This window comes from Pseudonaja textilis, chromosome 16, assembly GCF_049901715.1.
Source record: "Pseudonaja textilis isolate UNSWEBS1 chromosome 16, rPseTex1.2, whole genome shotgun sequence".
Lineage (NCBI taxonomy): Eukaryota > Metazoa > Chordata > Lepidosauria > Squamata > Elapidae > Pseudonaja > Pseudonaja textilis.
Genome location: NC_142005.1, coordinates 3,989,741 through 4,017,738, shown reverse-complemented (window position 1 = coordinate 4,017,738; position 27,998 = coordinate 3,989,741). Strand labels below are relative to the sequence as shown.

Genomic DNA, 27,998 nt, shown 5'->3' with positions numbered 1-27,998 from the left:
CTGCCAACAGTTTGATCTTGATTAGCTCAAGGTTGGCTCAGCCTTCCGTCCTTCTGAGATGGGGTAAAATGAGGACCCAGATTGTTGGGGGCAAGAGGCTGACCCTGTAAACCGCTTAGAGGGAGCTGTGAAGCACTGTGACGCTGTATATAAGTCTGTGTTTTAGTAATTTCCTTCCTTCCTTCCTTCCTTCCTTCCTTCCTTCCTTCCTTCCTTCCTCCCTCCCTCCCTCCCTCCCTCTTTCTGTCATGGCGCAATGGTTGGAATGCAGGATTGTCCATTACCAGCAGTTTGATCCACCCAGCTCCAGGTTGACTCAGCCTTCCGTTCTTCCAAGGTGGGTAAAATGAGGACCCAGATTGTTGGGGGCAAAAGGCTGATTCTGTAAACTGCTTACAGAGGGTTGTAAAAGCACTGTGAAGCGGGATATAAATTTAAGTGCTGTTGCTATGGCTATAAAAGACTAATCCAGGTAATTCCTGACTTACAATCATTCATTTAGTCACCATTCCAAATTACAACGGCCCTGAAAAAAGTGACTTATGGCCATTTCCCACACTTACAACCGTTGCAGCATCCTCATGGTCACATGACCAAAACGCAGACACTTGGAAACTGACTCATACTTATAGCGGTCGCAGTGTCCCATGATCCCTTTTTGCGACCTTCCGATAAGCAAAGTCAACAGGAAAGCTGGATTCCTTGAACCACCGTGTGACTAACTTAACAAACTGCAGTGATTCACTTAATAATGGTGGCAAGGAAGACTGTAAAATGGGGCAAAGCTCACTTCGTAACTGTCTCGCTTATCGACATAAATTCGGTGCTCAATTGTGTTCTAGGTGAAGGTCTACCTGTAGAAACTAAGAAGAATTGGTTCAGTGTTGATGTTTGAGGTCCCTAGAGTTTCGTTTTTTTGGGGGGGGATTCAACTTAACTCCACCCCCTCACCTGGGGAAGGAAACAATGGCTCATGGGATGGAGGGTGGCCATCTTGACAACTATGAGCCCATCATATAGGCCAGAGGTCTCCAAACTTGGCAACTGTTCTGGTTCACTGGCAGCCTGTGCAGACAGCAATGGAATTGGACAATGGAGAAGAACAGGGACCAGTCTGGGAGTCTGGGGAGGACTCGGACGAGGGTCCTGCATCCGACGCGGAGATGGGGCCAGGACCATCTGGGAGTGGGGTGCTTGATGGATTTCAAAGATCAGTCATTGTGCGGGGTGCCAAGGTGTCTGACCACATACGTGGCGTTTATTATTTTTATACTATTTTTACAAGCAAAGAAGTGTAACATAGATACAGTGTTTGGATTGGAGAATAGATGCCACATGGGTGAAACCTTTCAACCACATTGGTACAACCTCCCAACCAATCCTTAAGACTAGTGGTGATGTTAACAAATGAGATCACCTATATGGTTGGAAAGTCCAGGACTTTCCAACCCAACAGATAAGAGGATGAGATCATGCAGTAACAAAAGAGGCCCCCATAGCTAAAGGCTGCAGTTTGCTGCTAGCATCTAGTGTCATCTATAGGATCTCAGTAGCTACCACAGGTATTGCCTCCGGAGCCTGGCAGCAACAAAGCAGAGGAACAAGGGGGGCCTGTTCCCAGTGCGTGTGTGCACAGAGCTGCTAGAAGGTGAAGCAGAAGGGGCAACTCGGGAGTAAGGCTGGGAGGTGATTGCCCCTCCCATAAGGGATAAAATCAGACCTCAAGGATGAACTCTTTGCAGGAAGAAAAGTCGTTCGATCGGATCCGAGTCCTCCTTAAGCTCTGTGTAATTTGGTTGTTTTTTTTTTCTTGTACTTCCGTTGGTTTCTTTTCTAGTTAATTGGCTACATCTGTTTTGGGCAGCATTCCACAGAACTGAAAGGTGGGCGCTTATCTTGGGGAACTGTTTAAGAATAGTTCTGGCTGGGAATGAAAACAATTCCCAGCGTTGCGGTAAAATAGGTTTTACTTTTAAAACAAGTTTGTGATTAATTATGATTGAGGAAGCCTAGGTCGGAACAGAAACTTGAAGACATGTGGACTTCAACTCCCAGAATTCAGAACTGGCTGGAGAATTCTGGGAGTTGAAGTCCACACATCTTCAAGTTGCCAAGTTTGGGGGGCCCTGATATAGGCAGTTACATAGCTCACAGCCATTTTCATTTACCGACTCTCTCAAGTTACAAGGGCCCTGAGAAAACGGTGGCTTCTGGCCGGTCCTTGCTCTTACGACTGCATTCCCCACGGTCATATCATCAAACTTTAGTTGGTTTTGGCAACCAGTTATGTATGTATGATGGTTCCAGCATCCCAGGATTGTGGGATCAACAATTTTGAGCTTCCCTGGCTGGCTTCTGACCAGCCAAGTTATGTGGGGAAAGCTAGATTTGCTCAATCACCACATGATCCAGTTAACAACCAACCGCAAGTCTCCACTTAACGACTGTGGGAAAACGGTTGTACAATTAGGCACCTCCCAGCTTGCTTAGCAATGGAAACTCTGGTCCTGATGGCAATTGTAAGACAAGGACCAGAAGTCTGGACCAGACTTCCAGCTCTGTTCTATTTCTATTCTGTATTCTATTCTGTTCTACTCTATTCTTCCATTCCATTCCATCCTATTCTCTATTCTATTCTATTCTATTCTATTCTATTCTATTCTATTCTATTCTATTCTATTCTATTCTATTCTGTATTCTATTCTCTATTCTATTTTACATTCTATTCATTATATTACTATATTCTCTATTCTATTCTACTCTATTCTATTTTACATTCTATTCTATTCTTATTCTATTCTCTTCTATTCCTATTCTATTCCATTGTTCTATTCCTATTCTATTTTACATTCTATATTTTATTCTCTCTTCCTATTCTATTCTCTCTTCTATTCCTATTCTATTCTCTGTTCTCTTCTCATTAAAAGGCACTACACCTATATTAGACCTAATTATTGTCTTGGAGCTGCTGGGACCCGATCAAACAATGGGGAATATTTCCATCAGCCTATTCTCATGGTCAGACCATCCTGGGTTTCTGGGGAGTTGACCGGTGACCCAGATCTCTGCAGGGAAAAGAACATATTTGATCTGTCCACCTTGGACATCTTCGTGGAGCCTTCATCTCAGTTTACAAAAGGATTAAATTTGAGATTTTACAAGACTCTGAAGATTTAGCCGGATTGACAACTTTACATTGTACTACCAGGCCAGTTACTTAAGGTGGACTATGGGTTCTCTCTCTTTACGAGCAACTGACTCCTTCTATGCAAGGGGCAAGTCAATCTGCATAAAGCATCTCTGGTTAATAAGGAACAATGTAGTGTAGGATAACTTTTGCAGCAATAAGTAACGTATTGGTTATCTGGGTAAGTGCAGAAAAAGCATGGAGTCCAGAATTTTTTTCTCTTTTTCTTTCTTTCCATGTTATGAAATGTTTGGTTTTCATGGAGAAGGTTGCTCAGTGGCGAGAGGATAATATATTCCAATTGCAAGGTTGGATTGTTAACAAGACAAAGATAAAAATCTTTTGGAGGTTCTTAATGGCACAATAGCCGGATCGATTCACCCGAGAGGTTTCAGAAGATTGAAACGAGGAGCATAAAATTTGAAGCGCTTCAGAGGTTTGACTGAATTTGGAAAAAAAAAAAAACCCTTTCATTTAAAGGGGAAAGGGAGCTCTACTGATTTCATTGTAACATGAATGTATGTGACCAGAAATACATTCAGGCAGAAAACCATCAAGGAACCACACAGAAGAAAAACAAATTAACCCCCCCACCCCCCCACTGACACGTCAAGCCACACACACACACACACACACACACACACACACACACATATATATATATACAGAGAGCAAAAACCCCTCCCCACAAACCCTACTCCTTTCTAGCACTGATGGTGTTACCTAGTTTGGCAATGAAACGTCTGCAGGAAAATAACCAAGCTCAGAGAGCACCAAAGGCCCCAGACAGCACCTCCACTACTTCTTTCTCCTCCTCCTCCAACCTCCCCTCCCTTCTAGAACTGATGACGTTCCCTAGTTGGGTCACGAAACATCTGCAAGCAAACCACCAATGTCGAGCCCAAAGTTGATGTATGTACGTAGCCATTTTATTTAGCTCTATATTTTACTATATTCCTCTTTTCTTTCTTTCTCTTTGCTGGTGTAAGGGGGGAGGGTTTCACCCCATTCTTAAGGTGGGTAGATAGTTTTGGCTTAGGTGCCTTTCTTTCCCGTGGGAACAGAGAATCTGTCCCCGCTGAGAATCTGGAGGTGGAGTTTGAAGGCACCAGACAACGTTGATTTCTTTTTATTGGGGAAATGTGACTTTTATGGGGTGTTTCTGATTTCCAATATTATGTGGTGTAATTCCAGTTTGGGTCAGATCTGGAATTACAACGGACTTTGCCAATGTGATGCTTTACCTAAATAAAATACCTGTTTTGGAAGATGGACTTTGCTCTTTTCGTTTTAAATGGGTTTCTTCACTTGGAAACCTGACAACCAGGCTCAGAGAGCACCAAGGACCCCCACAGTTGTCATTCTCCTCCTCCCCCTCCATTCCACAAACCCCCCACTCTTCCAGCACTGATGAGGTTCCCTAGTTGGGTCATGAAAGGTCTGCTCAGGGACTACCAAGGACCCCAAGTCCAACTCCGAACTACAAATCTTCTATTGGTTTCCCTGCCGTTTGTCTGAGGCAGGGCAGCACAGCTTTGGGGCACCGTACAAGACTGCTGGAAGAGAGATTTTGGCGTCCCCATCCTGACACCCAACTTCTCTTGCCCACTGGGCACCCCCCCCACCCAGTCCTGCCAACGTTGGGGAGAGAGAGAAAGAGAGCCAAGACAAACTTGCCCATACTGGCTCCAAGCACCAATCTTCCCCCCATGGACTGATCCCAAGCCGTCCCTGAACAAAACCAAATGCAAATCAACCCAGCAAGGCAGCTATTTAATTACGTTCTTTTTGTTGTTGTCATCCAAAACTTAGGCTTTATATAAAAAAGAGGGGGGGGGGGGGAAAGAGAACTGCTATCCTGATCATTAGATGCATCATCTTCGAGAGAGGAAGACGGTGATCACTTGCAACCCACTCCAGTCCTTGGCGCTCTGCAGCGCAATGCGAGCAACGTTGCGTCTTTTCGGCAATGCAGAAACACACGGGAAGCATCGAGCGTCCGGAGTCCATCCAAGGAGAGAAGGTTGGGTGAGAGAGGGCAAGTAGGAGGGGCTGCCTAGAGCTCCACCCCCTCGCTTGGCAGGAGCAGGGTCCAGGGGACGACGACACACAATCTCTGGAGTTCCCTGTGCCACGGGTGGGAGTAGGGAAAACTCTGGATGGGAACTACGTGAGGTTGCATGCAAGGGGGCGTCGGAGGAAGCGCGCGAGGGGAGCGGCAATGCTCAGCCGAACGGCAGGGCTGGGAGAGGATCAACACAACTCATGGGGGGAGGGGAAGGGGGTTTATTCCTTTGAGGGTCCTACGAACCAAGAGTACGTTTGTCACCGTCAAACTCGGAGGGCCGAGCCAAAGGACGGCTGGACAGCAAAGTCGAACATTCTGAGCCGAGTCCTGCCCCGAGGAAGGAGATGCAGCCTTTCAATCCGGCACCGGAGAGAGAGAGAGAGAGAGAGAGAGAGAGAAGAGAGGAAGGGAGGCTTGGAAGCACCGGTACAGCTGGGCATCGCGGCCTCCTACTGTGCCCGAGATGGGGGGGGTCTGCCTCTTGAGTGAGACCCTCCCTGCTGGTGGGTGGTCGGTCAGTGGGATTCCTTGATGATCACCTCCACGCCATGCTGTCGGAGCTGTGCTCGTAGAATCAGGTTTTTGTTCTTCAGATCCTCGACCTGCGAGCAGAAGAGATGGAGGTTCCATTGTTTAATCCATTCTAAGATGGGTGGACATCTTAACAGGATGTCCACCCATCAGAGGGTAGAATAAGGATCAAGGGAGGTACTAATACCACTCTATAAAGCCTTAGTAAGGCCACACCTGGAGTATGGCATCCAGTTTTGGTCACACTATAAAAAAGATGTTGAGACCCTAGAACAGGGGTCGCCAACCTTTTGGACCTCAGGGACCACCAAACTCATAATTTTAGATTCCAGGGACCACTAACTGGTTCGGTGGGTGTGGCCTAATTTATGGGTGTAGCTTGGTGGTCATGTGACTGGTTGGGCATGGCTTGTATGTAAATATTATAAATATTTATGTAAATATTGAATTTTTTTATTAAAAAAGAGCAACTTTTATCCAAAATCAGGCAAATCAGGCAGATTGAGTTGCTCACAGAGTCATTCAGTGATCTATCTATCTGCCATCGGCTAGCTCAGTCTCTCAAATTTGCTTGCCGTGAGCCTGCACTGAATTTGCTTGCAAGCAAACCTTCAGTCCCAAGGGAGGTTCGGCTGTGCTGAGCCAAAGATCTAAAGACTACCCAGAAAGCAAGAAATCCAACCATTTCCTGCTTCCTAGCTAATGTAAATCTCCCGGCACAGCAGAACAGACGATGGTCGGAAAAAGGAAAAATAGCAATTTAGCAGGCAAGTTTACCTGGTAAGGAGTGAGGGGGCGGAGAGGGTTCCTGCGGGCGGCGCAGCCTTGTGTTTCAGTGCAGCCTGGATTAATTGCTTTGGGGGGGGGTGCTCTGGGGGTGAGATTTCACTGGGGCCCACCAAAATTTTCTCACAGCCCACCGGTGGGCCACGGCCCACCAGTTGGCGATTGCTGATCTAGAAAGAGTGCAGAGAAGAACAACCAGGAGGATGAGGGGACTGGAGGCTGAAACAGTCAATGAATGGTTGTAGGAACTGGGCATAGCTAGTCTAGTGAAGGACCAGGGGAGACCTGAGAGTATCTTCCAGTATTTGAGGGGCTGTCCCAGAGAGGATGAAGGAGTCAAGCTATTCTCCAAGGCACCTGAAGGCCAGACAAGGAATAATGGATGGAAACTGACCAAGGAGAAATTCAAGCTGGAAATAAGGAGAACAATCCACCAATGGAACAGAAGTTGCCTTCAGAAGTTGTGGGAGCTTCATCATTGGAGGCTTTCAAGAAGAGACTGCACTGCCACCTTTCAGAATTGGTGGTTAGAGTCTCCTGCTTGGGCAGGGGTTGGACTAGTCCAGTGGTCACCAACCAGTAGGCTGGGGACCACTGGTGGTCTGCGAGAAAATTTTGGTGGTTTTGCAGATAAATGTCCCTCCCAAGCAATTAATCCAGGCTGCACAGGAACACATGGTTTCCATCGCTTGCATTGCGCACAACACGAGGTAGTGAGGGGAGGAGAGAAAGGGCGGAAGAGGTGAACTTGTCCAAAAGATTGCCGATCCCTGGACTAGATGACCTCTAAGGTCCCTCCCAACTTTGCTGTTCTGATCTCTATATGGATGACAGGCCACTAATTTGCAAACAGCTCAGTATTTATTTATTTTTTCTAGGTGTGTTTCGCAATAGGAGGGATAGCAATATTGCAGTAATATATTAATCAGTAGTCAACTTGGGGGAGGGGAATAGGTTTAATTCTGTAGTTTTTCTTCATTTTTGCACCTTTTTTTTCAACCTCATGTTTGTTTTGTAGGGTGTTTTTTTTTTTTTAAATTTGTAGGGGAGTTTTGTATTTGAACCTTTTTTGAATAAAATGAAAAAATGAGTGCGTGCCAGTCCCCAGGATTCCCCAGTTAGCAGGTTGAGAAGGACTAGTCGAGACACCCAAGGGTTTGGGTGCAGGTGTCCCCAAACTTGGCAACCTTGAGACTTGTGGACTTCAACTCCCAGAATTCACCAGCCAGCTCTGGGTGTTGAAGTCCACAAGTCTTAAAGTTTGGAGACCTCTGGCTTGGTGAATGAGACGGTTGGCATGTTCTTTGGATCAGGTCAGGCTGCTCAGCTGGATTCATCCTAGACCCTTGAAGTCTTTCCCTTGATGGGAAAGTCAGAGCATCGAGGGTCCCCTCCAGAAATAGGGCAAGGGGGGGTCTGTCAACCTTACCTGTTGTCGCAGGACTCCATTATCCACCTGGAGCTGGTCCAGGCCCTGCAGTTCCTCAGAAAGACGGAGGTTATTCTGTCTTAATTCCTGAATGTAGTCACAAGCTTTGGAGAGAATCCCTCCTTTACTCTGCAGGGGGAGGGAGAGACTCAAGAGAGTAACCTCGGCTACTTTGGGGGAGCCACCATTACGGATTTGGTCCCCACTTTGAAAGAAGAGAAGGAAGAACTTTCTGGGTCATCGCTCCCTAAGCATCCTGGACTGAAGACTGGAGACCAATAGCCAGGGGTGGGATTCTACTGGTTCGGGCAAACCGGATGTTAAATTTGCATCTGGTTCGCCAAACCGGTAGTTGAACCGACCGGCTGGCCCCGCCCACCCCTCCCCTCCCCTCCCCTCCCCGGAGTCTCCACACAGCCCACTTTCGATGCAGGTAAGTGCAGGGGATGCGCGGAGGCTCTGCGAGGGCAAAAAATGGGCCTCCCTGAAGTACCAGAAGTCCGGAAACGGGCTTGTTTCCGGCTTCGGGAGGGCCTCTAGAGCCCTGGGGAGGCTGTTTTCGCCCTCCCAGAGGCCTGAGGGAAGCCTCTGGATTCTGGGGAAGGTGGAAAACGGCCCTCCCAGAAGTCCCACCATGGCCAGGCCCACCCAGCAACTGGGCAACGAACCGGTTGCTGGGATATTTGAATCCCACCCTGCAAATAGCTCTTTTACCACCAATGTGCTAATGGTTACCAGCCCGATAGATCACTAACTAGATCACCAGGAGTGCAAAATCTGCTACGGAGGAATCTGTGGCTTCCAGGTATCTACTAGATGTCACTCCAGTCGCAGAAGCCAATGATGAAGAACGCTGCAGGTGTCTTGCAAAGGTATCTTGCAGCATCCATTTTATCCCTCCCTCCCCTTCTATTCAATACCAGCAGTCCTCAGGTTATGACAGCAATAAAATTTTGGGATAAAATTTTGGTCACTAAGTGATGTGATTTTAAAACATGACATCCTGTGACTGTATTGCTCAGGGACAGAAATTCTGGTCCCAACTGCAGTCACAATTGCAGGACCGTTGAGTTGTTAAATGGGGTGAGAGTCCCAAGGAGTGTACATGTGCCATGTGGGTGTGCACCGCAGGTGGGGTGGTTGGGTTTCCTACAGAGTATGAGATCCCTGCAGTGACTTATGAGGGCCACTTGTGACCTTCCCTGTTGGCTTCCCCCTTGACTTTGCTTGTGGGAAACTGGCAGGGAGTGACGAAAATGGCAATTGGGTGACTTCTGCCAGGTCATAACTGCGAGTCGGAGACCTGAGTGCCCAGATCACGCGATCCCTGGGAACACTGCGAGGGCAGCAATGTCACACACTCGTCGTAAGTCCTTCTCCTTCAGTGCCTCTGCAACTTTGAAGGGTGGCTGAACAAGTGGCTGTAACTCAAGGACTTCCTGTATGATCAATTTTAAGCAAAATTGATCCTTTATGTATCGTTCATGTAAATTTTTAAATAAAAATTGATCTTTTATGTATCTTTTATGTACACTGAGAGCATACGGCCAATAAAGAATTCCATTCCATTCCATTATTATTTTAATTCTATTCTATTCCATCCAATATTTATTCTATTCCTATTCCATTCTATTCTATAAAAGCATTAGCCTTCTTGACAGCGAAGGTAACTGCCGGGAAGACTGAGGTCACCATTTTTCTCTCTATTTATTTGTATCCTGCTTTTATTTTTTTGACAACAAACCTGGGAGGTGGGTTGGGTTGAGAGAGAGAAAGACTGGCCCAAAGTCACCTGGTTGGCTTTCATGCCCAAGGCAGGACTAGAACTCCAAGTCTCCTGGCCACTGGCCCAAAGTCGCCCAGCCGGCTTTCCTGCCCAAGGCGGGACTAATGTCTCCTCCATCACCAACTCTAAACCTTACCTGCCCACAGCAGAGCCGCTCAACTGTTCTCACCTGCCCAGATTTGGTGTTCTCCATAGAACAGTCCGGAATGATCTTAGACAGCTGCACAATCCAGTTGTTGATCTTGTCCCTGCGCCGGCGTTCCACTGCAGGACACAAAGGGAGCACGGGGTTACTTTCTGGAAGGAGAGCCTCTTCTTCACTGTTTTGCAAGGCTGTGGGGATTCTGCAACGGTGCTAAGTGCAAGACCAGCCTTACGTCAGTTTTTCCAGTGCTGTTGTAACTTCAATTGTCGTAAGTCGAGGACTCCCCATACATAGCCCTCCTCTTTTCATGGGGACCTTCCTTTATTCCTACCCCCCACAACAACCACCTTGTGAGGGAGGCTGGGCAGAGAAAGTTGCCTAGTGAGGTTCCATGGTTGGGGACGGATTTGATCTCCCCAGTTCTACTCCACCAACCTAACCACTATGCAGCATTGCCTCTCCCCCGCCCACCCCAAACCAGCTGCCTTCCTCACCTTCGTTGTGCTGTGCCCGACGCTTCTCATCCCGTGTTGTCCGTGGAGCTTCTGATTTCCTGGGAGGAGGAAAAGGCGGCTATAATTTTCACTTGCGTCATTAAATTTGCATCGTGTCGTAATTTAAGACAGGAGTCTTACAAATGAGGCATTGTTGGGTCTGTGACTCTGGCTAAGATGTTGAAAATGGACGAAGGACTATCAAACTCAACTGGAAAGGTGAGGAGGGCTTGGTGGATATGAGAAAAAGCAAAGAAATTTGGGGTGCAAATTTATACCCTGATGAGATATGCGGATTAATATTAAATGAAACCAGGATTGTTTCTATTGGGCATTATGGACTGAACTTGAAAAGAAATATGGGAAATTAAGGTTATTGTATGTGCAGAGGGAAGTATAATGACATATCCACAGGGGAAGACTGGATTATAAAACTGCAAGGCTAAGCAGTTTGATCAGGGTAAAAATGATACAAGAATTTTAAAACAAAAAAAGACTGGAAACCTTTCTGGAATTTTGGGCGAAAGAAGAAAAGATTGAATTGTGGATTTATAGAGGGGGGGATTAAAAGGGGGATTAATGTATTTGTCATGCCCGTTAGAATCTGATTCAGGGAGAGAAGGAACAGCTGGCAGGGAGTGGGAGTGTGGCTCCGGAGGTTGTGGAGGAAACTGGGGAAGGGCACAGGCTGGCTGGGCATTCAGAGGAAGACCCAGGCCCATCCCCTCTTCATCCTAGGGCATGCAGGGAGAAGCGGATAAGGGAGAAATGTGAATGGTGTGGTCTACGGGGGAGGAAGTGGCCTTGAGCCCCTTCATGGGCTGCAGCTGTGAGGATTGTTTAAAAGGACAAACTGTGCATGGCCCAGTGCTGGAAGCAAAGCCTGAAATTATTTCTAGTCTTTCAGTTCTTACCTGAGTTCTGGCATCCTCCCCAGTGTGTGTATTTTGATATCTGTGGATGTCTTCAAGCCCTTATCCTGCCTTGTCTCATTAATTGCTTCAGTGTGGTTTGTGTTGTTTTTTTTCTATTTATAATTTATATGTATTTTGAGTTTGGCAACTGTTTGTGGGTTTGTTTTTTTCTCCAGTCAATGATAATTGGAGCTTTGAAGCCCAGTTGAAGGAATTAAAGGGACTTTACCTGTTTTTTGTAACTTTGTTGCTTTTGTATCCCACCCTGGGCCATCACAGTGTTTTTCTTGGTTTAACGTTAACCATGTGTTAAGTTTTGTTTTTATGTTTTTTTAGTTTTTAAAAAAAATATTATTCGTGTCTCATTCTATAATAAGCCATAATGAAGATTTGATTCAAAAGGGTAAAGAGGAAGAGGGAAAATTAAGATGGCAATTACTCAGTGGAAAGAAGGATGGAAATCATCACTCCATATTTTCCTTCTTTTTGTCATGTTTTTCTATTTTCCATTTTTAAAAAGTTCTGAACTTTTTTATCCTTTTCTTGTGCTAGAACATGGAAGATAGAATCTTCTGGAAAGGACCTTGGAATCCAATCCCCTGCTCAAGGCAGGAGACCTACTGAAAAATCCTAAGAAAAAATAATTCTTCACTCAAAGTTGTATTCACAAATCCCGACAGAGACCTTGGCACAGGGGTCCCCAACTCCCAGTCTGTGGCATGCCAGAAACCAGCTCACACATACAAGCCAAGCCCCATCCATCCATGGGATACAGGCAGCACACAAAACCAGGCCCCCCTCAGGTCTGTGAAAAACCTCCAAGAAACCAGTCCCTGGTGCCCACAAGGTTGGGGCCCACTGCCCTATCAAACCAATTTTGAAAACTTGGAAAACCAAGGAAAAAAGCTCCCACCCTCCCACAATTCAGACTTCCAGCAAGCAGGCCATTAAATACGAGGCCAGTCACTCACGGGGAATAAGGGTGAGTCCGTGGTGCAATTGATCGCTGGGTTCCACTCTGTAGCACCTCCTGGGGTGACATCATGACGAAAAACTGTCCTGTTCGAAGTGGGAGAGAGAGAGAGAGAGCGCTTTATGTTTACAAAATACTCCATAATGAATCACATCCAAGAACCAAACCCAAAACTGGAGTTCCTTCCAAGTAGTTTTTTTCATTGTTGTTCACCTACAGACGGAATCTTGCCAGATTAAAGCAACCATAGACAGTTCTCAAAATAGTTCTGTCAAGCTTGAAGCGCGCTTATGCCATTGCAACCATTATCGCTCTTCCACTTGCCAAAGAACTAGGAGGGAGGGAAAGGTGAGATGGAATGCAGGGCCCAGACTTCAACAGAAAGAGCCATGAGAGCCAAGGACACACTGGCGGGTGTCTGCCCAGACCAGAGACTTTTTCCCATAACAAAATAATGACACTCAACTGGACAATGTGACCTGCACTAATAGGGGGAGGGGCATACGAAATTATCATTTCCTTCAGCTCTGTCAAAAACGGTTTACAAGTCAAAAGGCAGCATTTACCAATGGCATACAAATTAATTGAATTAATAGATCGGAGGATCAAGGAGAGCATCAGAATGACAGCCCAGTGGGAAGAGAAATCCGACCTCCATCTGGGACGGTGGTCCCACACAACTGACCTGTGCCGGTGGGCGTAGCTTGTCCCAGAAGGGCATCTGAGTTCTGGGTGGTGACCACGGCAGTCGTCCCTGCTCCAGCAGAGGTGCTGGTGTCGGCCACAGTGGCCGGGTAATAGGTATAGTGGGTCTCGGTGGCCGCGGCTTCGGAGTCGACGGCATCTTCGCTTGTGAACGCTCCTTGGATGACAGCCTGGGCAGAGAAGATGAAGAGAGTGTCTTCAAACCAGAAATAGTTTTGTTTGGTATATTACCAGAAAATTATAATAAAGGGATTACAGCAGCAATAATTGTACTTGGCACAATATTGGAAACATGAGGATATACCTACAGATGAAAGTATAATTAGAAAAATATTAAGACTGTGCGGAAATGGATAGATTGACATTAATAATAAAAGATAAGAAACAATATTTTTTAACATGGGATTTGTTCTATCAATGGGTAAAAAGGTAAAAATTAGAAGATGAAAGGTTATCGATATATATATGTGTGTGTGTGTGTGTGTGTAAAAGATGCAAGAATTGGACTATACGTATGAAATCATCAGTATTATTACTACAGCTGTTATTAGTGTAATCATCAGATTATATTGTATTAAATAAATTAATCCAGACAATGCGCTGTTTATTAAGCACTTATATGGTTTAAAGAAAAAATGTATAATTTTTTTAAAAAAAGAGGGTGACTTCAAGATTTGTGGACTTCAACTCCCAGAGTTCCTCAGCCAGCCAAGGGGAATTTTGGGAGTTGAAATCCACAAGTCTTAAAGTCCGCAAGTTTGGAGATCCCTGGTCTAAAGCAAAGGGAAAAGTAGGGAACATACTCCAGGATGGCGCTTCTCAATCTTGGCCACCTTAAGAGGTGAGGACTTGAACTCTGTTGTGGCCCGCCAGCAGAGTTGGAAGCAGACTCAGACAGTGAGGAGGTTGGGGAGGGACCTGGATTCTGGGGAAGGCTTTGACGAGGGCTCGGAGGCAGAAACGGGGCCAGGGCCGTCTGACAGTTATCAGCTGCCTTCAGAGTCAGAGATCAGCGGGGAAGAACAGCTGGAGCTGGTTCCCAGTGTGTGCATGTGCCCAGCTGCCCGGAAAAGGGAACAGCTGAGGAACAAGGGTCGACTTGAGAGTAAAGGCTTAGGTAGACGGTGAATGGCCCCTCCCATAGGGAATAAAAGACGAGCAAAAGAGGAGTGGCGTTTTCGGGAGGCAGTTTGTTTAATTGGTGTAAAGATTTGTTCCTGACTCCTTGCCAAGTAATTGCTGCTGCTACGGTTTTCTGCTTGGAAGCTATTGGCCTGGCAGCTCTCCAAGCCTGTTAAGGTCTGTGGTTGTGATTTCCCCTTGAAAGACTGTTTGCCTGGATTTTGCTGGATGTGAATGCTAGGAATTCACATTAACCTAAATAAAAAGGGTTTCGTCGGGACAAGGAGTCTGCTTCGTAATTTTGGGAAGCCCCGGCCAGAACAAACTCCTAGAATTCCCCAGCCAGAATGTTCTCCTGGCAGAAGCTCCCACGGAATCATCTTGAGACCCACCTGCAGCCAGAGGATTTAGCCTCTGCTTTCTCTTCCCCAGAAGGACTCGCCTTCCTCTTCCTCCAAACCGGCAGCACCTACCTGGGTCATGGACTGCGTTGCAGGGTAGCCGCTGATGGCCCCACTGCCCTCCGTCTGCCCATCCAGCTGCCCCTCGGCCACCTGTATGACTCTGTACATCAGCTGGAGGAAGAAAGAGCAAACAGGAGACAATCTCTCTCTCTCTCTCTGTGTGTGATGAATGTGGTAAACTGAGAATGGGGAGCTTTGAAATTATTTATTTGTATCCCGCCTTTTGTTACGTTTGTAAAAAAACCTCAAAGCTGCAAACATAAATCACTTAAGGCTTTGCCCCTTTGAATGTTCACTAATTGGCATACGTTAAAATGAAATTTCGTTCTATACAAGTCTCAAAGGGTCTCCACCTCTAACATACACACACAAGCATGACAAGATGAATAGAAACAAAATTATACATTATACAATATATAATAATTATACAAATTATTATATATTACATGAACTCTTTCCTCTTCCTACAACAACCCTGTGAGGTGGGTTGGACTGAGAGAGACAGACTGGCACAAGATCACCCAGCAGTCTTTTGTGCCTAAGGCAGCGCTAGAATTCACTCTCTCGTGATTGGCCCAGAGGCACCCAGCTGGCTTTCATGTCTAAGGGAGGACTAGAACTCCCAGTCTCCTGGTGATTGGCTCAGAGCTACCCAGTTGGATTTCAAATGAGGGAACCAGATTCCCTTAATAATCATGTTACTATCATAACAGCTGCAGTGATTCACTTAACAACTGTGGCAAGAAAGGGTGTAACATTGGGCAAAATTTGTGTAACAACTGTTTTGCTTAGCAACAAAAATTTTGGCCTCAATTGTGCTCATAAGGAGTACCTATATTTTTGTTTGTCTGTCCCCCCCTTTTTTTTTTTAAATGACACAAAATCAGAATTGGGAAGCCACACTGTGTGATTAAATAATCACATCCGTGTCATCTGGAACAGATGGGAAAATTACAAACACTCAAATGAAGGGGTTTGTAATCACACAATCAAGGACCTCCAATCTGTCTCGGAAATAAATACCAAATAGCAAGTAGAGACCCTGGAAATAGAATAACAGAGTTGGAAGGGAGCTTGGAGATCTTCTAGTCCAACCCCCTGCTCAGGCAGGAAACCCTGTAGCATTTCAGACAAATGGTTATCCAATCTCTTCTTCAAAACTTCCAGTGTTGGAGCATTCATAGCTTCAAGAGACAAGTTGTTTCACTGGTTAATTGTTCTCATTGTCGAGAAATTTCTCCTCAATTCCAGACTGCTTTTCTCCTTGATTAGTTTCCATCCATTGTTTCCTGTCTTGCTTTCTGGTGCTTTGGAGAATAGCTTGACTCCCTCTTCTTTGGGGCAGCCCCTCAAGTATTGGCACATTGCTATCCTGTCTCCTTCTCTTCCCTAGACTAGCCAGGCCCAGTCCCTGCAACCGTTCATCATGTGTTTTAATCTCCAGGCCTTTGATCATCTTAGATAGATCCAGATTAACAGTTGGAAGGGACCTTGTAGGTCATCTAGTCTAACGCCCCACCCAAGCATGACACCCTGATCCTTCTCTTCCCTAGACTAGCCAGGCCCAGTTCCTGCAACCGTTCATCATATGTTTTAGCCTCCAGTCCCTTCATCATTCTGGTTGCTCTTCTCTGTACTCCTTCCAGAGTCTCAACATCTGTTTTACATGATGTAAAACAGATGTTGAGACTCTAGAAATTAGAGTGCAGAAAAGAGCAACAAAGATTATTAGGGGCCTGGAGGTTAAAACATATAAAGAATGGTTGTTTGCTGGATTACTTTTTTAAAAATGACTGTTTTCTGACAGACACCCCTCCCCCAAGAGAGCAATGTAAAGAAAATGTACCCCAAAATGCACCCCAAAGCCAGCGAATGCCTACCAGGGTTAAATCCAAACTTGCAAGCAGCAACAATGCAAGTAAGGGAGAAAGTTGTTTCGGGCAGACCAGATTCCTGTTTTTGAAGAATATATATTAATAGGGGGAGCCAGCAGGGCAGAGATCCTGTTCGCTCCAGTGTTTCTGAACCTGAGCAAATTTAAGATGGGTGGAATTCAACACCCGGAATCCCACCCATCTGAAACCTGCTCAACTTGAGAAACACCGGTTTGGATGCCTGCCGAGTTGCAAGCGAGGAAGCCTTCTGGCCGCAGCTCACCTGAGTGCCTCCATTCTCTGCTCGGAAGACATATTTGATGTTTGGATCTGAAAAGGTGGCTGCTGACTGGATGCTTGCAATGGCCACGCTGGTGGGATCTTCACCTGTCGCTACTGCTCCTTCAGGAAAGAAGAGAAAGAGGCCTTAAATAGGGCCGAAGCCACCAGGTTAATTCCGGCCCTTCCCCAGGACTATGCAATATAGGTAGTCCTTGACTTACAATCATCCGTTCAACCTTTTAATAACCCCCATAATTCCTTGCAGGGTGGAGTCTGGGCAACTGAATGGAGCTGAGTGTTTACTGGCTGGATGCCTTTCCTGTTGCCGATATGGAGTTTTGTTCAGCAGATATTATTATCATTGTGCCGAGAGAGAGAAATATCTGCCTCTACCTAGGATCGAACTCACAACCTCCTGATTGTGAGGCGAGAGTTCCGCCTCTAGGCCATCGCAACACTCACAATCATCCGTTTAGTGACTGTGTGAAATTACAATCCCCCCACCCCACCCCAAAAAAGTGACTTAGGACTGTTTTTATGACTGCTGTAGTGGTCATGTCATCAAAATTCAGATGCTCGGCAACTGGTTCATATTTACGACAGTTGCAGTGTCCTGGGGTCCTGTGATCCCCTTTTGCGACCTTCTGACAAGCAATGTCAAGGGGGAAGCCAGATTGGCTTAAAAACCACGGGACTGACTTAAGAACTGTGGTGATTCACTTAACAACGGTGGCCAGATAGGTCACAAAATGGACCAAAACACAATTTACAACTGTCTGGCTTAGCAACAGAAATTCTATTGCTCAATTGTGGTCGTAAGCCGAGGATTACCTGTATCCTTGAGATCAAAGGTAAGATCTAAAGCAGGCACAGGGCTGGGAGCCCATCAGGAAATCTCAGACCTTCTCAACCAAGAAGAAACAGATCCCCAAACTGTGTCCATAAGGTCACCCAGGAACTGTGTAGACCAGGGCTCTCCAAACTTGGCAACATTAAGACTTGCGGCTATAGCTGGCTGGAGAATTCTGGAAGTTGAAGTCTACAAGTCTTAAAGTTGCCAAGTTTGGAGACCTCTGGTGTAGACCAATTTCTGGGGTTCCAGGAACCGAGCGGCCTTGGAGGGAGCCATCTTGAAGGGGTAGGAAGAGCAGAAAAATAAAACAGGCCAGAGAATGCTCACCTTCCTGGATTTGAACCGTTCCCTCTTCTGTCTCTGATGTTTTCTGCTGCCTGCTGAGACAAGGAAGAACACATGAGATGGGGACATTCTTTCCATCAGATGTTTATCCTTTTATGTGTCATATTTAGAGATTACCCTTCTCCCTCTCAAAGTGATTGCGGGTCCTTTTTTCGTGTCCCTCCTGAAAGTGAGGCCGACCCTGCTTAGCTGAATGATTGATGATGTGATGAATGATTTGAGGGTATATCAAGACAAGGATTAAGGGGGAATATGATAGCAGTATTCCAATATTTGAGGGGCTTCCATGGGGGGGGGGGGGCAAGCTATTCTCCAAAGCACCCAAGAAGCAACCGGTGGAAACTAATCAAGGAGAGAAGCAACCTAAAACTAAGGAGAAACTTCCTGATGGTGGGAATGATTCATTAGTGGAACAACTTGCCGCTAGAAGTTGTGGGGGCTCCATCACTGGAGGCTTTTAAGAAGAGGCTGGACAGCCATTTGACCTGGATTGTATGTGGACACCTACCTTGAGCAGGAAGGGTAGAGAAGAGCCAAGACAGGATCTGGGACACACCACATCTGGAGAACATTTGTTCCCCCAAAAGAGGTTCTAGCCACCACAGATATATCTTTTATACTGAGGGAAGGGCTTGGAGATGTCGTTATCTCCTTATTAAAGCTTCCACTAGTTTTTAGAGCTTTATTTCATGTATTTTCAGTTTACAGTTTCCTAAATGCAATCAAGGCGGGTACACGCTTTTGTTTCCAAGTCAGCTTTCTTCATCCTCAGCTTGGTGGATAAGCCAGACACGCACAGAAGACAAAATTCTACATGGGTTCTTAAGGCAGTTGAAGATCTTCTAATAGACTGGCTGGGGAATTCTGGGAGCTGGAAGTCCAGACATCTTAAAAGTGGCCCAGGTTGCGAAACACTGCTCTGCATTGTGTGCCCTCACACTTCATTAGCCTGGTATTATCCTGGATTGTCATTTTTGTGGCTTAGTCCATGGTGCAAACCCAGCTCGTTGGCTTAGTTTACCACTGAATATTTATACAATTTCTTTGCTGCAACCCAACCTGACCAAGCAGATGCATACAGCAATCCTGCTTTGATTCGAAGAAATAACTCCAGTGACTGGGCTCTCAAGCTCAAAGCAGGGGAATCGTACGGAGAGCCATCAATTTTTCTGCAATTTCCCCTTCAGGCCTATATTGTGCAAATACAGCTTTGGCAAACTCAGAAAATGGATTAATTCAACGATCACTTTGAAGCAGGGTGTAACAACTGCAGTGACTTATCTTGGGGCGAAACCTCACCTGACAACTGTCTCACTTAGCAATGAAATTTTGGGCTTAATTGTGGCAGTAAGCCAAAGACAACTGGGGCAGATGTGCCAAACATAACTGAAGCACAACTTTGAGCAGCCGTAGCATTCAGCAGTCCTTGGAAGGTCTCAGATTATCCACTCTGCAGTAAACCCATTAAGCTTGTTTATCATGCTTTACAGACAAAGCAATTGCCTAGGCCAAGGCTCTTCAAACTTGGCAAGTTTAAGACTTGTGGGCTTCAACTCCCAGAATTCCTGAGCTAACCTGACTGGAGGTGAGGGAATTCTGGGAGTTGAAGTGCACAAGTCTTAAAGCTGCCAAGTGTGAAGACCCCTGGCCTAGATTCACCCCTATCTTACATGCTGGCAGGCAGGGTGGATTGGATTTAAAATAAAGTCGATTTAAGTCATGATTTAAATCACTAGTAAAAAGGCTTGATTTAATCAAGTTGATTTAAGTCATAGTTTTAAAGAGCAGATGTCATCTCTGTCCCGCAGCGGCTGCTCCTCCGATTTGCTGTTGACTCACCTACCATCCCACTCACTTTAATGGGACGGCTGTCATGGTGGTATTCTACTGGTTTGGCCCGGTTCTGGCGATCCAGTAGCAGTGATGAGCAGCAGAGGCCGAACCGGTTCTCTCCGCCCAGGCTCCCAGACTTACCTTTATCGCTGAATTTGAAGTTCAGCTGCTTTGCGGGGCACAGAAGAGTTTGCTGTGCGGCAGCTGCTGAACCAACTGGGATCATGCAGGCTTGCAGGAGGCGAGTTAGAATGCCTCTGTGCCTGCGCAAAATGCACGTGCATGCACGCAAAGTGTGTGCACGCACACAAAGCGCACCCAGCAAGCCATGCCCACCAAACCAGTGGCAAAAACATTTGATTCCCACCACTGGATGGCTGGTGATACGGCAGGGACACAACCAGGTGAGGAACGTGGTGGGCAGCAGGTGAGTGGTTGCCTGCCAACAGGCACTGCCAGGATGGATTTGAAATGACAGGTGCTCTTTAATATTTTTTATAAGCTGCTTAGGAGGTTTCCCTTCCATTATTACTGCTTGCCCTTCCTCCTCACCCTTAGAGCCTGGTGGCACAGATGCCTTTCTCTCCAAACAATCATACAGTTTGCAGCGTACAGAGATTTGCAAAACAATGGGATAAAAGGAATATCCCTGAACTTCGTTTTATGATTTATGCCATGGTTACTGTGAAATTGTGTGACTGCATCAATGCAGGGCATGTTATCTCAGCTTGCAGGGCTTGGATTCGTTGAATGAGTTTACCCAAAAATATAAATAGTGCAGAATCTACAGCCTCATGCTATATAACTAAGCTCCATTTCATGCTGAATAAACTAAATTATTAACGTATCTTAAATTAGAAAACTATCTTTAGATTTTTTTTTACTCCAAAAGCATTTTATTAAAATAAATTTGATAAAAATTAAAAAAAATCTGATTTAATTTTTTTTAAAAAATCCATTTATTTATTTTTTTAAAAAGCATCGCTTCCCCTGCTGGCTGGGGAATTCTGGAAACTTAAGTCCACACATCTTAAAGTGGGCAAAGGTGGAAACTCGGCTCTTGGAAGATCATGTCGGCCAAGAGGGAAGGGAGGGAGGCAGGATGTTGGTTTAAAACCTGCTTATTCTTATTCTTCCAGACAGCACCACACCTGCTGGTTGAATCAAAAGGTTTCTCTTTTTTCATTATGTCTTCTGCCATCCTGGCTCTCCAACCCTGATATTTATGGGAGCAGGAGGGGAGCCTCTTTGAGTAAGTGCTTTTAGCAGTTTGATCAACATTTCCCATGGATATTCTCAATCACGCAAGTCATCCCAAAAAGTGCTTTTTCCCAAAAAAGGGAACTGGACTTTCCCTTGAAAACGTTTCACTGCTCATCCCAGTTCAGAACTGAAACATCCTGCTGGGACAATGTTTTTAGTTCTCTGAATAACCAGGAAAAAAAAATGTGGATTCTATAAGGGCTGCCCAAAGAATTTGACCCTGAACATTCATTATAATGCAGGAACACCTCCTGAGTATGCAATTGGTCATTAGCCAGAACACAAGAATAGCATGGGATGCTTTGAACTGTTGCATGATGCACCTAGTGCTTCTGAGCATGCTCTCTAGATGCTCGATGACTCCAATGATGCTGGCCAACCAATGAGCACATTCCAAAGCCAAAATGTGTATATATCCCCACTTGTATATAAAGTGATTTCTTACCTTTTTAAAGACCTCTCTCGCTTTGCATCCGTGGGTGACCTCTCTTTTACTTATGCATAAATAAAGAGATATTAATTTATCTTTCTTGGATTATCTTGGATCCTATTTTAGCAAAAGCACAAAATTTGCCGTTGTTTATGGCTAACAACACATTCAAAATATGGTTCTCACCCCTTCATTTCTTTAGTCGGTTATGCATCAGAAGTTCTCAGCCTGGACTCCTTTCCCCCTGGCCCTTCTGCAGAGTTACTTCATCCAAAACCTAAAAGGGAAAAAAATACACATTCACGAAGATGGATGTCCCTGCATTTTATAGGTAGTCCTCGACTTAGGACAATTAAGCCCAAAATTTCCACTGCTAAGCAAGACCAGTTGTTAAGTAAGGTTTGCCCCATCTTACAACCTTCCTTGCCAAAGTTGTTCAGTGAATCACTGCAGTTGTTTAGCATGGTTGTTAAGTGAATCTTGGTTCCCCATTGACTTTACTTGTCAGAAGGTCGCTAAAGGGGACCGTGTGAGCTTGGGACACGGCAACCAGTGTAAGTAGCAGCCCACTGCCAAGTGTCTGAATTGTGATCACATGACCATGGAGATGCTACAATGATGGTAAGAGTGAAAAACAGTTGTAAGTCACTTTTTTCAGTGCCACTGTTAACTTCAAACAGTTGCTAAATAAATTCCATTCTGTTTGTTATTCTACTTTTACAACAGCAACAACAATAATAATATATATATATATATATATATATATATATATATATATATATATATATATATATATATATATATATATATATATATATATATAAAAGCAAAATACCACTCACGCATCATCACAAAATCTCCAGAGCCATAAAACCTACAAACTTGAAATTTGGCCCATATGTTCCTCTTGGCTTCTAGGGGCTCCCTAAGAAAGGATTTTTCAAAAGGACCATCAGAGCATTTAGACTATTTCCTATATTATTATTATTATTGTTGTTGTTGTTGTTGTTATTTTATCACGCTCTGATGCTAAGGAGTTCTACTCCCCCTCCCCACCTGAAAAGAAATCTCTTCCAAATGCAAAACACAAGCAGAGGAATTTGTTTCAGTTTCAGAGCAGCAAGCAGCTTTAGTACAGAACAGATGAGCTAAGCCACACCCAGGCTCCTTGCTGTCTCCTTGCTCACACAGCAAATACTCTTTCAGTTTCCAAACAGCCGTGAACTCTCTCACACACTGACAGGATGCTAGCCAGATGAATACCAATGCTGGTGGCAGAGGCACAATTTTTTTCTCTTTATTTTCCTCCCCAAAATCCAAGCTCGACCACATAGTTTCGTAGCGAAGCATGGGTATCGAGCTAGTAACAAAATAAATAGCGGTTGTAAGTCGAGGTCTGCCTGTACTATGGATAGGCCAGTGGCTAAAAGAATCCTTCATGTGCTTACAACAATGTGGGGGTTCTTCTGGTCTCCAACTCAAGAGAATTATGGCCAGAAGGGCCTTTGCACAGCTTCATTCCTAGACTGGGAGGCTCTACGCATCGTCACTCATGCCCTAGTCACCTCCGGGATAGACTCCTGTAATATGCTGTACAGGGGGGCTGCCCTTGAAGAGTTATTTGGAAGCTTCAGGTAGTGCAAAATGCGGCCCTACGGGCAGTTATGCATTTTACAAGAATTGCACGTTACACCTCTTCTTGACGCACTGTGTTGGTAGCTCCCAAGGCAGAAGTCCTCACACCATTTTGGACAAATGGCTGCCCAATTTTTTTTCTTCAAAATCCTCTATGATGGAGGAACCACAACTCTGGGAGGCCAACTGTGTCATTGTGCCAGGGGCTTCATTTTTAAAAAATAAGCCGTTATCGGTGTTTATGTTTTTAATCCCACCTTTTCAAATACGGTGGGAAAATATAACTCATCCTACTGGCTCTTTTTCCTGGGCTAAGGAGAACAGCAACTCTGTGAGGACCCACACAAAATGCGCTTTCATGCGAGGAGAGGCCTCTTGCTTTCTAGGTCTGCACCTTCGCCCTGACACCAGAGTGGCGCCTTGGATTCTGCAATTCTAGACAACTGCCATGTCCACAAGCAGCTTTAGGAGCTCCTGAAGACCAGGGTGCAATCACCACACCTGAGATGATGTTGCCTGTGGGGGCAGCAGGGGGGAAAAATCAACTTCCACTGAGGAAATAGTATAGGCTCATCAGAAGTTGTGGGAGCTTCATCATTGGAGGCTTCCAAGAAGAGACTGGACTGCCATCTGTCAGAAATAATGTAGGGTCTCCTGCTTGGGGGGGGGGAGGTTGGACTAGATGACCTACAAGGTCCCTTTCCAACTCTATTCTAAGAACCAAGAGCAGTCAAACCCTGATGGGTACATATTCACTCATTTGCTGCCCTTACGTGCCCCCCACCAATCACCAAAGGTGGCCATTCACATACAGGTAGTCCTCGACTTACAACAGTTCATTTAGTGTCCATTCAGAGTTTTGGCACTGAAAAAAATGGGACCTACAACCGTTTTTCAAACTTGCAACCTTTGTAGCATCCCTATGATCATGTGGTCAAAATTCAGACGCTTGGTAACTGGCTCATACTACGACTGTTGCTGTTTCCTGGGATCACGTGATCCACTGTTGCGACCTTTTGACAAGCAAAATCAAGGGGGAAGCCAGATTCACTTAACAACCATGTTACTAACTGATCAATTGCAATGATTCACTTAACAACTGTGGCAAGGTAGGTTGTAAAACAGGGCAAAACCTGCTTAGCAAATGTTTCACTTAATAGAAATTTTGGGCTCCATTGTGTTTGTAAGTTGAGGGGCATTGTGTTAGATCTCTACTGGGCCAGGAATCTTTTTTCTCTCTCTCTCTCTCTCTCTCCTTCCCATCTTTATTATTCCTGTTTATATCAAGACACTAAACCTACATAAATACTCCTTCCTCTTCCTATTTTCCCCACCACAACCCTATGAGAGGAATTGGGATGAGAGTGAGGGACCGGTTCAAGGTCATCCAACCAGCTTTCGTTCCCAAGGAGGGACTAGAACTCCCAGTCTCCTGGTGATTGGTCCAAAGTCACCCAGACGGCTTTCGTGCCTAAGGCAGGACTAGAACTCACCATCTCCTGATTTCTAGCCTGGTGCTTTAGCCACAACCAAATTGCCTCTCTAGTCTTCTGTAAACCAATAAACAAAGCATGCTTGTTGTGGAAAGGGATGGAAAGTATAGGTACGTTTGGTGCCTTGAGCTATATATTTATTTATTGACTGAACCTTTTAGTCCAAAAAATCCAGTTTCCTCTTGAAAAATGCACCTTTGGGACAACCATGACCCAAATGACTGAGAATATCCATAGACATTTATTACATTTATATACCACTTATCTCACGTTGAAAGTGACTATATAAAAAAGGTGGGACATCATCATAAATAATAACAATAATCAAAATTAGACAAAATCCCCAGCAGGAATGTGCAAAAGATAGCTTTAACTTGGAACAGTTTTTGTCCTTTAGCACCATCAAAGAACATCTGGCCTATCCCAGATGCTTAGGAAGGACTTGAGAGGTAGATAAAAATGCCAAATCCAGTTTAAACATCTGGCTGACCTTGCAAGGAACCATAATAATATACAGTAATACTGTACTATCAGTATTGACAAAATCCTCCTTGGTCAATTGCAAAAGGCACCAGTGCTTGGAACAGCTTACATCCTGCGGATGAGACCTTCAATATTAAAGAATCTGTCTATCCCAGGTCTTTGGGAAGGCCCCCAGAGGTGGGCAAAAATGCCCAAACCAGTGTAAACATCTGGCTGACTGTGCGACCAACCATAATAAGAAGCTTTCATCCTGTGAAGACATTTTGAACACCTCAAACATCCACATCTGCCTCTCCCAGGTTCTTGGGAAGGACTCAATAGGTAGACAAAAATGCCAAACCCATCCTAAATATCTGGCGGACTGTGCAATGATCATAGTTATCTCTTTTATTCACTAAACATGGAACTCAGTCAACTGAACATTTAAAAATGCATCACAAATATCACTGACTGATATTATCATTATATTAATTACAATATTAATAATCACAGTAATGACTTAATATAGACAGACAAAAATGCCAAACCCAGCCTGAACATCTGGCTGGCTGTGCCATCGCATCAATGATAATAACATTGACAGAATCTCCATCCATCAATTACAAAAGGGCAGCTTGGCTTGGAAGGGCTTTCATCCTGGGATGATGACCTTTGACCCCATCAAACATGCCCATCTGCCCCTTGGGAGGGGCTCCAGAGATGGACCAAAAGGGCCCAACCCAGCCTGAACATCTGGCTGACTGTGCGATGATGATCTCTTTTATTCATTAATAAACATCAACTGAACATTTAAAGATGCATCACAAATATCACTGACTGGTAATAATTATAATAGTGATATTAATTATAATTACAATATTAATAACAACAGTAATGACTTGATACAGGTAGACAAAAAAGCCAAATCCAGCCTGAACATCTGGCTGACTGCGACGATCAATAATAACAACATTGACAGAATCTCCATTTGTCCAATGACAAAAGGGCAGCTTGGGTGGAAGGGCTTTCATCCTGGGACAGTGACCTTTGACCCCATCTAACAGCCCCCCCCCTCGGTAGGGGGCTCCAGAGGTGGACCAAAAGGGCCAGCCAGATCCAGCCTGGACATCTGGCTGGCTGTGCCACCAACTCCCCAGGAGGGCCCAAGAGCCCCCCCCCCAAAAAACCCTCCAGGGGGTCGGGGAGCAACCCGGGGGGGGGCGCTCCGACTAGATGACCTCCAAGGCTCCCTTCGTGGTTCTGTCTTCTAAGGAAGCCCCGGGTGGGCAGCAGCTTCCCCATCGCCCCGCCGGGCCTCAATGGGGACCCCAAGCCCGGGGTGGGACACCCCAGCCTTACCCCCTCCTTGTCTCCTTGAGGGGTGGGCGCGGCCTTCGCCTCCTTGCCTTGGAAAGGCCGCCCCGAAGAGCCAACCCGGGAAAGGCCGCGGGGACCTCCGGACAAAGAGTCGGGTTGCTGAGGGAAGCGGAAGGCCACCGGGGGCACCCACGAACCCAGCCCCGCCTCGCCTGGGGGGCGCCGTCCTCACCTGGGCCGCCCTCCGTCCCTCGGAGCCCCTCGGCTCTCCATGAAGATCGGCGCATGCGCGCACCGCGAACGCCCGACTCTCCCCGCAACTTCCGCCTTCTTCCCTCACCGCCAAGGGGGCCCGACGGGGGAGCGGAAGCCACCCAACAGGCAAGCCCCACCCCCGGCCGCCTCTCCTCACCGGGCGCCGGAAGCTAGGAGCTGGGATGGTCGGCGCTTCCGGTGGCGGCCATTTTGAGGAGTTACATTGAGAGAGAACGAGGGAGAGGTAGGCCTCGGCGCCTCCACCTTGACTTTGAAAGAGCGGCCAGGCGAGAGGGCGCTTGGGGAAGGAGCGTCCTGGGTCTATGAGTGGTGCTTTTAAAGATTTTGCATCTCGTACAATGAGACATAGCGCTTTGGAAACGAAGGCGGAAGCGCACACGTGACTTCCAGTTAGCGCCCTCCTAGGGAGCCGTTCAATATATATGCACTGCTTGGGCGCCATGTTGGAAAAGGGCGTTGGCTTCTGCCTTTAGTTGCCCACTTCCGGTCAATCTACTTCATCCAGTGGGCAGTTTTGGGGTCGCCTTTCTTTGTGAAGGCGCCCAAGTAAAAACTCCAGCGGCGTGCTGCTAGTCTTTACATTGCCAATTGTGGACATTATTCTGCAATTGTCCCTGGAAATTAGAAGTATCATTCCTTCTGCCTGTGGGTGGATGCAACTCTAGATTACAACCCCCATAATTCCCCCCCCCAGCATCCCCCCCATCTCAGTGGGAATTATGGGCTTTCAAGCCTCAAACGTCAACATCCCTGAATTTAACAGTCATTCTAATACAGAGTTTATAAATCTCAGCCACTTCTACTCCCAGAATTCCCCAGCAAGCAATGCTGGCTGGGGAATGTTGCGAGTTGAAACCGCCCGTTTCAAAGTTGCCAGGTTTGAAAAATACTGCTCTCAGGCATGGATTTTAGGAGTTGTAATACACACATAATTTTATCTGCTGAAGGCAGGGGTGGGTTTCTACCGGTTCTGTGCACCTCTGAAGAACCGGTAGCTCTGAAGAGCAGCAGACATAGAACCGATTCTATGTCTGCTGATGTTTTTGCCCACCCGCCCACCTGGGCTCTTACCTGATCTTTATTTCCTGATTTTTCAACTTCAGCTGCCAAACGAGGCACAGCTGCAGTTAAAAGAGGGCTGTGTCTGCACACAGCATGCTGATAACGATTTACAGGCAGGCGGCTCACAGTGTGCAGGGAAGCTCGTAAATCCCTAACCAGTAGTTAACCCTGTCATATCCCACCCCTGGTTGAAGGGACGTAATAACAATAGAACAAGGTAGAATTAGTGGGGCATAAGGATGGATTCAAAAGAATTAGTTTAACTGCTA

General features: G+C 45.9%; 1 protein-coding gene across 6 annotated transcripts; it reads right to left on the bottom strand.

The window, feature by feature from the left end:
* Positions 1 to 4,939: 4,939 nt before the first annotated feature.
* Positions 4,940 to 26,693, bottom strand: USF1 (upstream transcription factor 1). Of its 6 annotated transcripts, none has more exons than XM_087914202.1 (11): positions 26,434 to 26,693; positions 21,671 to 21,761; positions 17,941 to 17,993; positions 16,762 to 16,880; positions 14,614 to 14,715; positions 12,999 to 13,188; positions 12,312 to 12,399; positions 10,427 to 10,485; positions 9,957 to 10,051; positions 8,002 to 8,130; positions 4,940 to 5,857 (listed from the first exon to the last, which is right to left on the bottom strand). In XM_087914202.1, the coding sequence occupies exons 2-11, from the start codon at positions 21,676 to 21,678 to the stop codon at positions 5,771 to 5,773; spliced, it is 930 nt and encodes a 309-aa protein (XP_087770328.1). In that variant the 5' UTR covers positions 21,679 to 21,761; positions 26,434 to 26,693; the 3' UTR covers positions 4,940 to 5,770. The 6 variants fall into 6 exon arrangements, with proteins under 6 accessions (XP_087770328.1, XP_087770329.1, XP_026572287.1 ...); XM_087914203.1 differs by having other exon boundaries at positions 16,762 to 16,874; XM_026716502.2 differs by having other exon boundaries at positions 26,624 to 26,693.
* Between the last annotated feature and the right edge of the window lie 1,305 nt (positions 26,694 to 27,998).

What these genes read in the sequence shown, in the direction of transcription:
- USF1 (XM_087914202.1), bottom strand. An exon ending in CAGAGAATGGAGGCACTCAG is followed by an intron (nt 14,716 to 16,761) that starts GTGAGCTGCGGC and finishes TTCTTCCTCCAG; the next exon opens with CTGATGTACAGAGTCATACA. An exon ending in AGCTACGCCCACCGGCACAG is followed by an intron (nt 12,400 to 12,998) that starts GTCAGTTGTGTG and finishes CACTTCGAACAG; the next exon opens with GACAGTTTTTCGTCATGATG.